We start from the raw sequence: 16,865 nt of genomic DNA, 5'->3' as shown, positions 1-16,865 counted from the left end.
GATCCAAGATGGTTTAGCAGTCAGACATCTTTTGTCCTCGTCTTGTCGTGTCTCGTGTTTATATCGTGTGTATATATTTCATATCTTTTTTCTTCACGTATATTTAAAAAAATGTTTTTCTTAACCTCAACTTCAACATACTCTCCTGCAATCCACCTCACCCAATGTGGTATGGATCTGCTATTTTCTTTACTTCAGTACTGGAACCCCCAACAGGAGCTAGCCAGCTAACTAGCGACTAGCTAGTAGTCAGCTAGCCACTGCTAGCGGTTATAAGCTACCTTTAGTCTGGACAACTCTCGCCAGTCTGCACCGCGCGACTCAAACCAGAGAATATCAGACTTATTTTTCTCCGGATTCCTACCGCAAGCTCTGAACCTTTTCACCTGGATCATCGCAGCTAGCTAGCTGCTATCTGAGTGGCCGCTCCTGGCTAACGTCTCTGTCCCAAAGCAAGAACCAATTAGCCTGGAGCTAGCCTTTGCTAGGCCCAACTCCCGGCTAGCCGAAAAGGTCCATAAGCCACTCCTTGTGCTACAATACCTATTTTACCAATTGGCCTGGACCCTAAACAACCCATCACGACTGGACTACCAACGTAATTCGCCCGAGGGGGGTTTTCAAATGGCTCCTCCGTTGCTACGTCCCCTGAATGCCCATCTGCTAGCCTGCTAGCTATGGTCTGCTAGCTGTATAGAGCATATCGGACTGTTAGCTTAAGAGACCCATCGGACAAATTATTTGGCCACTATACCTATTTTGCAAATTGGCCTGGACCCTTTTACCACACGGAGCCCTGCTGATCCATTACGACTGGTCTGCCGACATAACGGTACGAGGGGGCTACAACTGACTTCTTCCATCGTGACGTCCCTCTAAGGCCCTTCTGCTAGCTTGCTCTCCCAGGCCCGCTAGCTGGCTGAATCGCTGTGTCTCCCCAGCCCGCTCACTGGACCTCTATGATCACCTGGCTATGCATGCCTCTCCCTAATGTCAATATGCCTTGTCCATCACTGTTTTGGTTAGTAAATAGTGCCTTATTTCACTGTAGAGCCTCTAGCCCTGCTCAATACACATTTGTTAACCCTTTGGATCCACCTCCCACACATGCGGTGATGTTTTGTTTCTAAATTATGTTTCTAGAGACAATTTCTCTCTCATCGTCACTCAATGCATAGGTTTACCTCAACTGTATTTACATCCTACCATACATTTGTCTGTACATTATGCCTTGAATCTATTCTATCATGCCCAGAAACCTGCTCCTTTTACTCTCTGTTCCGAACATACTAGACAACCAGTTCCTATAGCTTTAGCCGTACCCTTATCCTACTCCTCCTCTGTTCCTCTGGTGATGTAGAGGTTAATCCAGACCCTGCAGTGCCTAGCTCCACTCCCATTCCCCAGGCGCTCTCATTTGTTGACGTCTGTAACCGTAAAGCCTAGGTTTCTTGCATGTAAACATTAGAAGCCTCCCCCTAAGTTTGTTTTATTCACTGCCTTTGCACACTCTGCCAACCTGGATGTCCTAGCCATGTCTGAATTCTGGCTTAGGAAGACCACCAAAAACCCTGAAATTTCCATCCTTAACTACAGTGGGGCAAAAAAAGTATTTAGTCAGCCACCAATTGTGCAAGTTCTCCCACTTAAAAAGATGAGAGAGGCCTGTAATTTTCATCATAGGTACACTTCAACTATGACAGACAAAATGAGAAAATAAATCCAGAAAATCACATTGTAGGATTTTTTATGAATGTATTTGCAAATTATGGTGGAAAATAAGTATTTGGTCAATAACAAAAGTTTCTCAATACTTTGTTATATACCCTTTGTTGGCAATGACAGGGGTCAAACGTTTTCTGTAAGTCTTCACAAGGTTTTCACACACTGTTGCTGGTATTTTGGCCCATTCCTCCATGCAGATCTCCTCTAGAGCAGTGATGTTTTGGAGCTGTTGCTGGGCAACACAGACTTTCAACTCCCTCCAAAGATTTTCTATGGGGTTGAGATCTGGAGACTGGCAAGGCCACTCCAGGACCTTGAAATGCTTCTTACGAAGCCACTCCTTTGTTGCCCGGGCGGTGTGTTTGGGATCATTTTCATGCTGAAAGACCCAGCCACGTTTCATGAGATTTTCACTCAAAGTCTCATGATACATGGCCCCATTCATTCTTTCCTTTACACGGATCAGTCATCCTGGTCCCTTTGCAGAAAAACAGCCCCAAAGCATGATGTTTCCACCCCCATGCTTCACAGTAGGTATGGTGTTCTTTGGATGCAACTCAGCATTCTTTGTCCTCCAAACACGACGAGTTGAGTTTTTACCAAAAAGTTATATTTTGGTTTCATCTGACCATATGACAATCTCCCAATTTTCTTCTGGATCATCCAAATGCTCTTTAGCAAACTTCAGACGGGCCTGGACATGTACTGGCTTACGCAGGGGGACACATCTGGCACTGCAGGATTTGAGTCCCTGGTGGCGTAGTGTGTTACTGATGGTAGGCTTTGTTACTTTGGTCCCAGCTCTCTGCAGGTCATTCACTAGATTTGTTTTGCTCACCGTTCTTGTGATCATTTTGACCCCACGGGGTGAGATCTTGCGTGGAGCTGCAGATCGAGGGAGATTATCAGTGGTCTTGTATGTCTTCCATTTCCTAATAATTGCTCCCATAGTTGATTTCTTCAAACCAAGCTGCTTACCTATTGCAGATTCAGTCTTCCCAGCCTGGTGCAGGCCTACAATTTTGTTTCTGGTGTCCTTTGACAGCTCTTTAGTCTTGGCCATAGTTGAGTTTGGAGTGTGACTGTTTGAGGTTGTGGACAGGTGTCTTTTATACTGATAACAAGTTCAAACAGGTGCCATTAATACAGGTAACGAGTGGAGGACAGAGAAGCCTCTTAAAGAAGAAGTTACAGGTCTGTGAGAGCCAGAAATCTTGCTTGTTTGTAGGTGACCAAATACTTATTTTCTAACATAATTTGCAAATAGATTCCTTAAAAATCTTACAATGTGATTTTCTGGATTTTTTTTCTCATTTTGTCTGTCATAATTGAATTGTAACTATGATGAAAATTACAGGCCTCTCTCATCTTTAAGTGGGAGAACTTGCACAATTGGTGGCTGACTAAATACTTTTTTGCCCCACTGTATAACATTTTCTGACAAGATAGAACTACCAAAGGGGGCGGAGTTGCAATCTACTGCAGAGATAGCCTGTAGGGTTCTGTCTTACTATCCAGGTCTGTGCCCAAACAATTTGAGCTTCTACTTTAAAAAATCCACCTTTTCAGAAACAAGTCTCCCACCGTTACCGCTTGCTATAGACCACCTTCTGCCCCCAGCTGTGCCCTGGACACCATGTGTGAATTGATTTCCCCCCATCTATCTTCAGAGATCGTGCTGTTCGGTGACCTAAACTGGGACATGCTTAACACCCAGGCCGTCCTACAATCTAAGCTTGATGCCCTCAATCTCACACAAATTATTAATGAACCCACCAGGTACAACCCCAAATCCGTAAACACGGGCACCCTCATAGAAATTATCCTGACCAAATGGCCCTCCAAATAAACCTCCGCTGTCTTCAATCAGGATCTCAGCGATCACTGCCTCATTGCCTGTATCCGCTACGGGTCCGCGGTCAATCGACCACCCCTCATCACTGTCAAATGCTCCCTAAAACACTTCTGCGAGCAGGCCTTTCTAATCAACCTGGCCCGGGTATCCTGGAAGGATATTGACTTCATCCCGTCAGTTGAGGATGCCTGGTCATTCTTTAAAAGTAACTTCATCACCATCTTAGATAAGCATGCTCCGTTCAAAAAATGCAGAACTAAGAACAGATATAGCCCTTGGTTCACTCCAGACCTGACTGCCCTCGACCAGCACAAAAACATCCTGTGGCGGACTGCAATAGCATCGAATAGTCCCCGCGATATGCAACTGTTCAGGGAAATCAGGAACCAATACACGCAGTCAATCAGGAAAGCAAAGGCCAGCTTTTTCAAGGAGAAATTTGCATCCTGTAGCTCTAACTCCAAAACGTTCTGGGACACTGTAAAGCCCATGGAGAACAAGAGCACCTCCTCCCAGCTGCCCACTTCACTGAGGCTAGGCAACACGGTCACCACCGATAAATCCATGATAATCGAAAACTTCAACAAGCATTTCTCAACGGTCGGCCATGCCTTCCTCCTGTCTACTCCAACCTCAGCCACCAGCTCAGCCCCCCCCCGCAGCTACTCGCCCAAGCCTCCCCAGCTTATCCTTTACCCAAATCTAGATACCAAATGTTCTGAAAGAGCTGCAAAACCTGGACCCATACAAATCAGCTGGGCTTGACAATCTGGACCCTCTATTTTTGAAACTATCTGCCACCATTGTCGCGACCCCTATTACCAGCCTGTTCAACCTCTTTCGTATCGTCTGAGATCCCCAAGGATTGGAAAGCTGCCGCGGTCATCCCCCTCTTCAAAGGGGGAGACACCCTGGACCCAAACTGTTACAGACCGATATCCATCCTGCCCTGCCTATCTAAGGTCTTCGAAAGCCAAGTCAACAAACAGATCACTGACCATCTCGAATCCTTCTCCGCTGTGCAATCTGGTTTCCGAGCCGGTCATGGGTGCACCTCAGCCACACTCAAGGTACTAAACAATATCATAACCGCCATCGATAAAAGACAGTACTGTGCAGCAGTCTTCATCGACCTGGCCAAAGCTTTCGACTCTGTCAATCATCATATTCTTATCGGCAGACTCAGGAGCCTCGGTTTTTCTAATGACTGCCTTGCCTGGTTCACCAACTACTTTGCAGACAGAGTTCAGTGTGTCAAATCGGAGGGCATGTTGTCCGGTCCTCTGGCAGTCTCTATGGGGGTGCCACAGGGTTCAATTCTCAGGCCGAATCTTTTCTCTGTATTTATCAATGATGTTGCTCTTGCTGCAGGCGATTCCCTGATCCACCTCCACGCAGACGACACCATTCTGTATACTTCTGGCTCTTCCTTGGACACTGTGCTATCTAACCTCCAAACGAGCTTCAATGCCATACAACACTTCTTCCGTGGCCTCCAACTGCTCTTAAAAGCTAGTAAAACCAAATGCATGCTTTTCAACCGTTCGCTGCCTGCACCCGCACGCCCGACTAGCATCACCACAATGGATTGTTCCGACCTAGAACACGTGGACATCTATAAATACCTAGGTGTCTGGTGTCACGAACCGGCTCAAAGCCCATAACAAAAGGGAGACAACATGGAGATAAGGCGTAACAAAAGATATATTTATTAACTAAAGCAACTAAGGAAAATATACAATGGTGTGTGTAATCAGTAATCAGTAGTATAAGTGAGTGTTTTGACACCAAAGTGACAAATACTACCCACCATTGCGAACTGTACGCTCTCGTTGGCTGGCCCTCACTTCATACTCGTCGCCAAACCCACTGGCTCCATGTCATCTACAAGACCCTGCTAGGTAAAGTCCCCCCTTATCTCAGCTCGCTGGTCACCATAGCATCTCCCACCTGTAGCACACGCTCCAGCAGGTATATCTCTCTAGTCACCCCCAAAACCAATTCTTTCTTTGGCCGCCTCTCCTTCCAGTTCTCTGCTGCCAATGACTGGAACGAACTACAAAAATCTCTGAAACTGGAAACACTTATCTCCTTCACTAGCTTTAAGCACCAACTGTCAGAGCAGCTCACATATTACTGCACCTGTATATAGCCCACCTATATTTTAGCCCAAACAACTACCTCTTTCCCTACTGTATTTTATTAATTTATTTATTTTGCTCCTTTGCACCCCATTATTTTTTATTTCTACTTTGCACATTCTTCCATTGCAAATCTACCATTCCAGTGTTTTACTTGCTATATTGTATTTACTTTGCCACCATGGCCTTTTTTGCCTTTACCTCCCTTATCTCACCTCATTTGCTCGCATCGTATATAGACTTGTTTGTACTGTATTATTGACCTTATGTTTGTTTTACTCCATGTGTAATTCTGAGTTGTTGTATGTGTCGAACTTCTTTGCTTTATCCTGGCCAGGTCGCAATTGTAAATGAGAACTTATTCTCAACTTGCCTACCTGGTTAAATAAAGGTGAAATAAAAATAAATAAATAAAAAACACAATAAATGTGTATTTTGTTCGATAAAGTTAATCTTTATGTCCAAAACCCTCATTTGAAATTGGTGCATTATCTTCAGAAATGCATGGTCTCAAACAAACATCCGGTGAAAGTGCAGAGAGCCACATCAAATTCCAGAAATACTCATCATAAACATTGATGAAAGATACACGAGTGTATAACATACATTTAAAGATAAACTTCTCCTTAATGCAACCGCTGTGTCAGATTTCAAAAAGTAATTTTTCATTAGTTTTCATTAGTAACTGCATTGTTAATTCTCTTGAGAGGACTTTTTCCACATTTTGTTGTGTTACTAATGATTTAAAGTGAGGTTTTGTGCCACTGATCTACATACATTACCCCACAATGTAAAAGTGGACCCCACACATACAATTGTCTGTACACTCCCTCAGTTGAGTAGTGAATTTCTACCCCAGATTCAACCACAAAGACAGGGAAGTTTTCCATTGCCTCGCAAAGAAGGGCATCTATCTTATAGATGGGTAAAAATGTTAAAAAGAAGACACTGAATATTTCTTTAAGCATGAAACAGTTACAGAGTTTAATGGTTGTGATTGGAGAAAATTGAGGATTGATCAACAACATTGTAGTTACTCCACAATACTAACCTAAATGACAGATTGAAAAGAAGGAAGTCTGTACAAAATAAAAATATTCCAAGACATGCATCCTGTTCGCTATAAGGCACCGAAGTAAACAATGGGGCAAAGAAATTCACATTTTGCCCTGAATACAAAGCAATATATTTTGGGCAAATCCAACATATTACTGAACACAACTCTTCATATTTTCAAGCACAATGCTGTCTGCATCATGTTATGAATATGCTCGTTATCAGGAAAGACAAGGGAGTTATTTTTTGGGGATAAAAAAAAAGAATGGAGCTGAGCACAAGCAAAATCCTTAAAGGAAACCTGGGTCTTCTTTCCTACAGACACGGAGACAAATTCACCTTCCAGCAGGACAATAACCTAAAACTCAAGGCCAAATATGCACTGGAGTTGCTTACCAAGATTACATTGAATGTTCCTTAGTGGCCTAGTGATAGTTTTGAAAATCTATGAAAATCATGAAAATCTATGGCAAAACTTGAAAATGGCAGCATCCCTACAGTGAAGCATGCTGCTGGCAGAATCATGCTGTGGGGATGTTATTCAGAGGCAGGGACTGAGATACTAGTCAGGATTCAGGGAAAGATGTACGGAGCAAAGTAGAGAGAGATCCTTGACGAAAACCTGCTCCAGAGCGCTCAGGACCTCAGACTTGGGCGAAGGTTAATCTTCCAACAGGACAACGACCCAAAGCACACAGCCAAGACAATGCATGAGTGGCTTGGGGACAAGTCTCTGAATGTACTTGAGTGGCCCAGCTAGATCTTAGATTTGAACCTGATCGAACATCTCTGGAGAGACCTGAAAATAGCTGTGCAGCGACTCTCCCCATCCATCCTGACAGAGCTTGAGAGGATTTGCAGTGAAGAATAGGGGAAACTCCCAAAATACAGGTGTGCCAAGCTTGTAGTGTCATACCCAGGAAGACTTGAGTCTGTAACCTGCTTTTGCTTTGTCATTATGGAATATTGTGTGTATATTGATGAGGGGGAAAACTATTTAATCCATTTTAGAATATGGCTGTAACATAACAAAATGTGGAAAACGTCTAGGGGTTTGAATACTTTCTGAATGCACTGTACACATTGCTTGACTCACATTGTTGTGCTGTGCTCACTTCAACAGGAAGGTAGTCCTTCTTGTGCCAAATTTTGTCAACAAACATTGTCATCAATGTATGGCATTCTCTGAATTTATGTTGCTTTCAAGACAACTGGGAGCTCTAGAAAGAGGCCCGAGTTCCCATCTTGGAATTGCAAGTTGGATGACTGGAGTTCCCAGTTTTCTTGAACTCACTGAAGTCTGATATTTCCCAGTTCTGAGTTTCCAGTTGTTTTGAACGAGGCAGAAGTCATGCTGGATTGATAGCATGGCCAATGTATTCAACCTTTTCTGGCCCATGGTGTTGCATGTGAATGTTTAACCTTTTAAGCTTGGAAAATAAACCCTTAAACCCAGACTTGGACCACACACCCTCTCCACTGAATAGCAGGCTATTGATTGGTTTGCAATGCTTGCAGTTAGCCACTGATTCCTTCCAAACCGCTCATTGTTGAATTTGCGATTTACAACTTGTGTAATTTGTATGTCCAATGACTGATGAGCGCTGATACATTTTATCTTCATATGACAAGGATTAAAAAGGATTTGCAAGTATTTGACTTGATTCATGATGATGACTCATTGTCTAGCTTGCTAGCTAAGATTTTGAAAGTATGTTGACATGATCAGTCCAATTAAAGCTGTGGTAGATATAACGTGATTTGACGTAATTTTACCTGTGGCCAATGACTTCAGCCTTCTTAAATGGGCACTTCTAATGTAAATCTATGGCAGCACCCAAGGGGAATGAATTTTCTATCTCACCCTATAGATTTTGAGGTGATGTAGTGTCCCCATGAGTAACAGAACACTGAGTCAATCATGGCCAAACTAGAGAACATTAGCAACCCCTACGCTCTTTATTTTCTGCTGGCTGCCCCACCACCACAGAAAGCACTGAGCTAGGCTGAAACACCTGCATTTTGGAGCTGCCTGCTCAAGAAAGCAACAAACAGACCATGTTTGAATGCAGCTTTATTAACTCAATGATTTGGGTACAAAACGGGCACAATTTTTTCTTTATATTGACGGGTCGCCACTGATAATAACCTTGAGAACCTGGAGTAATGGTATAAAAATCCAATCCAGGGTGAGTATTGTTAACCTACAGTTTGCGAGTGTACTGCATGATCTTACAGTGTTTGTCTTGCTAGTGAGAAAGACAAACTGGGATATATTGGTACTTACTTAGAATCAAGTGGGTCCAGTTCTTAAAGTTACACAATAGCAAAACAGAATGCAAAACCATCAAAATGAAAAGATTTAGATTTTTGTATCAATCAGAATTTATGGCACAGTAAACAGACAATTCACCATACTGAATTGAAAATACATTACTTGAGGGACATACAGTATCTTCTGCAGTTTCCATGATGAGATCTTTATGATGACTCCAGTTCCGTGTGAAACCCCACCTCTTTAAGGAATACCTAGGATAGGATAAAGTAATCCTTCTCACCCCCCCCCCTCCTTAAATGATTTAGATGCACTATTGTAAAGTGGCTGTTCCACTGGATGTCATAAGGTGAATTCACCAATTTGTAAGTCGCTCTGGATAAGAGCGTCTGCCAAATTACTTAAATGTAAATGTAAATGTGTTCAAGCCAAAGTTTCTCTAATTTTTTTTTTTTGGACCTGAGATTAAAAAATGTCCCCAGGGCTGTTTGCTCACAGTAGGGTGAGAAGCAATTTTTGATTGCTGAATGTGAATTTTTCTGGGTCAGAAAAAAACAAGGACAATTGTGTAGTAGTCTATGTCCTCGTTCCGGTGTATTTTTAATAGTTCTATACAAACTCACCAAAAAAATATAATAAAGGAGGAGTAGATTGAAGTTTTAAGTCCACAACATGCACTCCTCAGTCTCCTCAGTGTTCTCTGACCTTAGTTAGAAACAAACTGTTTTCCTTCACCCATGTATTGTTCTGCAGAGCACTCAGGTGGACAGTATCTGATAGACCAGATGAACCCCATGCCTATAACATTGTATATGGCCAGAAGAATGGTTGCTCTCATTTGCTAACCCCATCAAACCAAATCAAAGTTTATTTGTCACATGCGCCGAATACAACAGGCGTAGACCTTACAGTGAAATGCTTACTTACAGGCTCTAACCAATAGTGCAAAAAAAAATATTAGGTGAACAATAGGTAAGTAAAGATATAAAAACAACAGTAAAAATACAGTGAAAAATAACATTAGCGAGGCTATATACAGTAGCGAGGATATAAAAGTAGTGAGGCTACATACAGACACCATACAGAGTGACATGATAGCAATGCCAGGCCATCAGTCAATATGTCTGTGTTCCTCATTATGCAAAGAAATTAAGCACCAATAACCAGGTGTTGCCATGGAAGCTTGTGCTGAGGGCAATCTTCATTGTATTTACAGACACTATGCTAACTTTTCTGCAAAGCAAGGTGCTTCTCCTCTGCTTCACAATTAGATTCCCTCTGTCACTACGGTCTGAGGGGTGAGGACAGGGGCAGCACTACGCGCCTCAATCAGTGTATAATCACAGTCAATGGTATCTTAAATGCAGTCAGCTAGCAGCACATTGATTGCAAACAATTTAACGGAGATTGGTCTTCTCAAACCTCCCGCCTCGTCAAGGACTCTCTTAGTATCACCAGCAGAGTGAAGCTTAAAGAAAGCACAGAAAAAAGCAAATAGAATCACATTTCTAGAGAACATTGTCTTCTTAGCTGGGAGATGGGCTGTGTTGGGTATGGGGGTGTGTGAGTCAACACTTCATGACCCAAACCCCACCTACCACCTCACCTCCCCCACACACAGTCTTTAGGCTATGGGTCGCGAGGAGTATTGTTACGAAGAGCACTGCTTAAGGGAGGTCTGGGTAGACCCATTTAAGCCCTTACCCCTCCCCTCCCCTCCCTTCCCCTCCCCACCCCTCCCCATTCTCCTTTATTCTTCTATAAGCCCCTTTTATGCAAGTGTCCTGGGCCCCCGCATTCGCAAATAGTAGCAGACACTACGGTTCCAACATGGTAAGTGCGACATTTACATAGATACCGAATACCAAATATTGGAACTGGATATCATTTCATTGGTACATTTTGTTTTTGCAACCAGGTGTACTGTATGTTTGCAAAGTATGGGTATATTTTCCCTGTTATTTCTAAGTGAAGTAAGGAAATTCTGCGCCGGCTTGGGGCTGTTTGTTTTGGTGTATGTCTTTGTTATGTACCACTATTTTGGAACAATCCAATATGATTTCCTTCACATGGCAGGATATACTCCGAGTAAGGATGTTCAGATTACTCCCGTGTAAAAAGCACGAGTGGATTCATACTCCAAAATGTTTCTTGAGGTGATTTTTATACAGATTAGTCCCATGTACCAGGTAGTGCTGCAGTTGTGGCTGCCCCCCTAAAATAGCTGCCGTGGCAGTATTTCCATCTCTCCCTTTCCTTCATTCGCTCTGTAGAGGATTCACTTGGCATGAGATATATGACACAGTGTTTAAGCTTAGAGCTGAAGCATTCCTCTCGTATTGATTTAATGTGATGTGACAAAGTATATATTTTTTTATTACGGTTAATTTAGAAATAGGTGCACTGAAAACAAACATCATACACATTCTAATGTGCTGTACAATTGGTACACAACATCTTATGAATTATGTTTTTTTTCTAAGTAGGGAATATAAAATGTTGTAAAACTTCTCATGTGTTTTTATGAAAAGAAGGGAAATGGGGTGTATTTAATTCATTTATGTTTCACTTTGTTTTCCCTCTCCATTTTCACTTCCTGTAGGTCTTTTGATCTCGGAGCATCCCGTTTTGATTCCCTTCGGCGTCTTACTGATGCTTGGCTGCACTTGAATAAAGAACCCTTCAAGTAGCACTAATCACCACCAAACATGAGGTTCCTGTGGCCCCTGTTCTTCCTCCTGTGCCTTCGTGTCCTAACCAGCACCGAGGCCAAACACCAGCTCTCCGACGACAAGACGTTGCAGCTTCCACCACCATTGGCAGGCAAGATGCCCAAGAACTCTGTAACAAGCTCAGGAGGGTTCAGCACAAAGGTTGGCCATAACTGTACTTGGGATACGTCTGGGGAGGGCGTGGTGAATCTGCTGGTCAGCTGTAACTCCGGGGAGCAGACCTACTGGTGCCGCTACACTGGACAGCCAGACTTGTGCCAAGCCTACAGTGACAGGAAGGCACAGGTCAGGCACTGGAAACAACTGGTGGGCAACCTGAAGAAGAGGAACAACGCGTGCAAAGGGGAGAAAGTGCTGAAGACCCCCACCTGCAAGGCCCCCATGGACTCCCACATGAAACTCAAAGAGAAGGGGAACAGTGGAGGAGAGAATGATCCATTGCCCCTGGCTCCTGAAATGGTAGCGAAGGAGGAGAAGAAAGAGGATAGGACTCTGTTGGAGGAGAGGAATTGGGATAGAGAGATAATCGACATGGAGCCAGTGGAGAATTACTGTGCCGAGGGATGGCATTCCGTCTGTTCTTTCTTTGTAAGGTTTTTTGAAGGTTAAAGTCTTTAAGTGTTTCTAAGGTTAAACAAAGGACAAATCTGATGAACTCAGTTGGTTGAAAAACCCCACCTCTATATCCGGGCTTACTTCTTTGCTACGTAAACAAAAATGGTTTGTCTGAAGCGATAAGGAGACGAAATATAGGCTTAATATAGGAATGTTTTGGGTTGTGTATTTTATTGTTTGTTATTTGTTCATTTGTAGTCACTAGACATGTATGAGATTTCTATTTTTTTTTACTTTAACACAGCATACAAAATTATACCTGTGAATAAACATACCGTACTATATAAATATTGAACATTAATAAATGATCACAGATGATATGGTTATTTTTTAGAAGCAGTTAATTAGAAGGACTATATGGATGATATAGTTATTTATATTGCCAAGTTGGGGAAATACTGTAATACTTGATACAAAATCGCAATAGTATTGACAAGATCTTTGTGCTTTACTGTATACACTTGAGGATAACAAATGAATGGTAATGAGCATGAATAGGATAATATTGAGAACCTGTTATGTATTTTCCCCATAGTTTATCCCTTGATATTAGTTGCCAGAAAATAAAAAATCTCCTGAGACAATGTTATTTTTCGATAACCAAAATGATGTCAACATAACACAGGAAATGCAGTTCTTAAAAATTGCCAACCCTGATAATCACATTTTTTTTGAGACCTTGTGTACACTTAGAATAGACATACAGAAAGTGTTAATTGAAAATGTCACAAGATTAAGATGAGATATGTGAAAATACTTTATGGCAAACAAGACTCACAAAATATCGTGGAAACCTGTTGTGATCTTTTTGAGGTGACACTGACTCTCCAAATTTGCACAATTGATTGCATGCTCTCTGGGAAATAAAGCAGTCTTGTGACTACAGTAATAAGTGGATGTTTATATATAGTTTCAAAAGTACCATCTTATTTAGTATCTGTGGCTCTACTATCTCTTTCTCATCCATAGTTTGATTGAGATTCTCTTCATGAGACAACTGTGTGGTTATCAATTGAAATATTGTCTGTCTTTTCTAGTGTTGCTTTTTTGTGTGATCTGGTAGCCAGTGGCCACAGACAACAAATAGACGATTGTGAGTTGCACTGCCAATGCCAACAGATGGCAGGAGGTACCTCCTGGCACTATAGCGGGTGATCATTGCAGTCCACCTAAGCTGTTCAAGTGCCCAATTTTGTTCAGGTTAACACAAACTAAAGATTTCTAATAAAGACTTGGACTGATTTAACCAACCAGAGCCACAGTCTTGCCTTTAAGTCTGACTGCAATCTGTGTGTGTGTGTGTGTGTCCATGTGTGGTCTCTGTGAAATGTATGTGATGATGACTGGAAGGTGGGTTAGTGAATAGAAAGAGGATGGGCTTACAATCATGGTGTGAATTGTCTCACAAAGGCCTGTACCAGCATTTTCCTCTGTGTCTATGTCACTAACATTTCCTCTATAAACTATAGCCATCAATCTGCTCTCAGTAACAGACTGATTATACACCTCTGAAAGCAGTAGCTATCATGTTCATTTCAAAGTACATTATTGTTTGGATCAGCAACTCAATCAACTCAACCTAGAGATAGCGGTTTGTTCCTCTGATCTAATATATAATGATGTGTAAAAAGTAATGAAGATATTCCTTCGATAGCACAGCAATCTCTCTAAGTCCTTAATTTACATATTCAGTACATATATCATTCGGACAGACAGGCAAACACATATCCACACACCACACACACACACACCGGAGAGTAATGCCAATACGCCCCTCTCAACCCAGGATTCTGTCTTTCTTCTCTCTACAGTCGCTCCATTGTCCCTCATACATCAAATAGAGCAGTGATTACTTGCATGCGTCTGCCCTAGCAGTGTGGCCACCCCCAGAATAACTAAGGAAGAACCTGTATACACTACTAGGGCCCTATTCCCACTACGAGATGAAGGAGTCTGAGGAGCGGCGTGGCGATAGAGTTTTACTTTTCAGTTTACATTAAATCCTTGCCTTTGCTTTCATAAATATCACAGTAGCCACAAGCCAGTAAGCACAAACTACTTAACAATCCAAGCAAATAATGCAACAATTCACAAGATTGTGCAGACTACTAAAATATTCCATCTTTCCCTCCACCTTGTGTCAATATCAGTTATTTTTAAGTCTTGGTTCCAATAGTTAATATTTTTCCATAACAGTAGGTGCATATCTTAAGTTCCATAGTTCATAGGGAACATGCAAAAAAACAGGACTATTAATATCAAACAAAAACAGAATGAGCATATGTACTTTTCACACAACCAATAAACTGTGTGTACATGATATACCCAGACAAGCAAGATATATGTTAGACATGGGGAGAATAGCAAACAAAGTAGAATGAACATCTGTAATGTTACACAATAACTAATTGAGCGTGTGCGTGTGCGTGTGTGTGTGTGTGTGTGTGTGTGTGTGTGTGAGAGAGAGAGAGAGAGAGGGGGTGGGGTTAGCAAACTTTTTTATTTTTCCTAGTTTTTCCTCACTCCTCTCATGAGTTGATGCAGTCTCAATTACTGCATATCAAACTGTTACTCCTCCTTTATTATATTTTTTTGGTGGGTTTTTATAGAACTATTAAAAATACACCGGAACGAGGACATAGACTACTACACAATTGTCCTTAATCTTTCTGACCCAGCAGAATTCACATTCAGCATATGAAAAGAGCTTCTCACCCTATTGTGAGCATAGAACTCTGGGAATCAAAAATACATCTCTTATGAACAAAAACTTGTAAAAAATAAGATTAGAGAAACTTCAGCTTGAACATTTCAGGGAATTAGAGTCATAAAGATCTCAACATGTGACCTGCAGAAGATACTGTATGTCTCTCAATTAATGTATTTTCAATTCAGTATGATGTATGTTTACTGTGGCATGAAGTCTGATTGATACAAAATATTTTCATTGTGATGGTTCATTCTGTTTTGCTGTTGAGTAACCTTGAGAACTGGACTCACTTGATTCTAAATAAGTACCAATTAAGACAACATAATTGTCTGTCTCACTAGCAAGACAGAAACATACTGTAAGATCATGCAGTACAATCACAAACTGGTGAATGCATTCTTCTTTATTAAACAAAGAACACTTAAAAAAAACGACCGTGACGCTATAAACACGAGTGCTGACTTGCAACTATACATAGACAATAACTCACAAAACCAAAATGGAAAATGGCAACGTAAATAGGATCCCCAATCAGAGACAACTATAAACAGCTGTCTCTGATTGGGAACCAATTCAGGCCACCATAGACATACATTTACCTAGACAATACCAAAACCCCATAGATATACAAAAAACATAGACAAGACAAGAACACACAAACTGTACCACCCTCGTCACACCCGGAACTAACCAAAATAATAAAGAAAACAAAGATAACTAAGGTCAGGGTGTGACACTCCTCAGTAAGCTAACATTAGCTAGCTAGCAATGTGGCGGCTTTTTGTGAATGCTGACACTTAGCTGAACTATAGCTAGATAGGAGCTCTTTGGCTTACACTAGCATACTAAAGTTGCCTTAGAAAAGAACAGGCATAATCTTATCAACAGTGCCTTCAGTGCCTTATTCCACATATTGTGTTACAGCCGGAATTCAAAATTGATTAAATATATTTATGTCCTTACCAATCTACACACAATAACTAATAATGAGAACGTGAAAACAGGTTTTTAGAAGTGTTAGCAAATTTATTGAAAATGAAATAAAGAAATATCTAATTTACTTAAGTATTCACACCCATGAGTCATTACTTTGTAGAAGCACCTGTGGTAGCAGAATCAGAATCCTTTAGGTAACATTTATTAATAAGATGTTTTATTAATATTCATAAGTATGCTTATGTGGGAAAAGTTACAACTCTGAGGTTGCCCTTATCTTGATTTAGTATATGGCCTAGGAGGCTCACTATCTCTGTGAGCTTGTCCAGGAGGGATGGTATTTGAGATGGGATTATCTAAAATGACAATTGATATATACCATTGGATGAGGTAATGTCTTGGTACTATGTTGTACCAAGAACGAGATAGGAGCTTCATTTTAGGAGAGCAAACTGAACGATAATTTATAGCTAATGCTGTCTGGCTATGGGATACTCTTTTGACTAGTAAATCTTCCTTTGTGTAATGTTCCTAAGATCGGTGTTATTTGTTATGTAAGTTGAGAGGTGTGTCTTGGCTATAAATGATACTAAGAACTGTTTTGTAAGCACTCTCAGAGAATTCATTTATAGACACTGAATTGATCTGAGAGTCACAGGGCTATGGTGAAGCTCATATAATTAAAGATGGACTTTATGATAACTCTGACTTGTGTGTGGTTAGCTCTCTCATGATTTGGTAATAAAGGAAATTTTCACGACACACCTTTGGCAGTTATTACAGCTGTGAATCTTTCTAGGTAAGTCTCTAAGTGTAACGA

General features: G+C 41.4%; 2 protein-coding genes across 2 annotated transcripts in view; one reads left to right on the top strand and one right to left on the bottom strand.

Moving 5' to 3' along the window:
- LOC135512270 (cytochrome P450 26B1) overlaps positions 1–16,865 on the bottom strand; it is a 130,692-nt gene that overhangs the window by 101,936 nt on the left and 11,891 nt on the right. The gene's annotated exons all lie outside the window — the stretch shown is intronic.
- On the top strand, positions 10,808–13,649 carry LOC135512275 (fibroblast growth factor-binding protein 2-like). Its single transcript, XM_064934123.1, has 2 exons — positions 10,808–10,885; positions 11,655–13,649. Exon 2 carries the CDS (start codon positions 11,761–11,763, stop codon positions 12,391–12,393), a length of 633 nt encoding a protein of 210 aa, XP_064790195.1. The 5' UTR covers positions 10,808–10,885; positions 11,655–11,760; the 3' UTR covers positions 12,394–13,649.

The sequence above is a fragment of the Oncorhynchus masou genome, chromosome 24 (assembly GCF_036934945.1).
Source record: "Oncorhynchus masou masou isolate Uvic2021 chromosome 24, UVic_Omas_1.1, whole genome shotgun sequence".
NCBI lineage: Eukaryota > Metazoa > Chordata > Actinopteri > Salmoniformes > Salmonidae > Oncorhynchus > Oncorhynchus masou.
The sequence above is the reverse complement of the archived record's forward strand: the minus strand, read 5'-3'. Positions and strand labels throughout refer to the sequence as shown.

Excerpts from the sequence above, each read along its gene's own strand:
- LOC135512275 (XM_064934123.1), top strand. The coding sequence starts at position 11,761 with ATGAGGTTCCTGTGGCCCCTGTTCTTCCTCCTGTGCCTTCGTGTCCTA.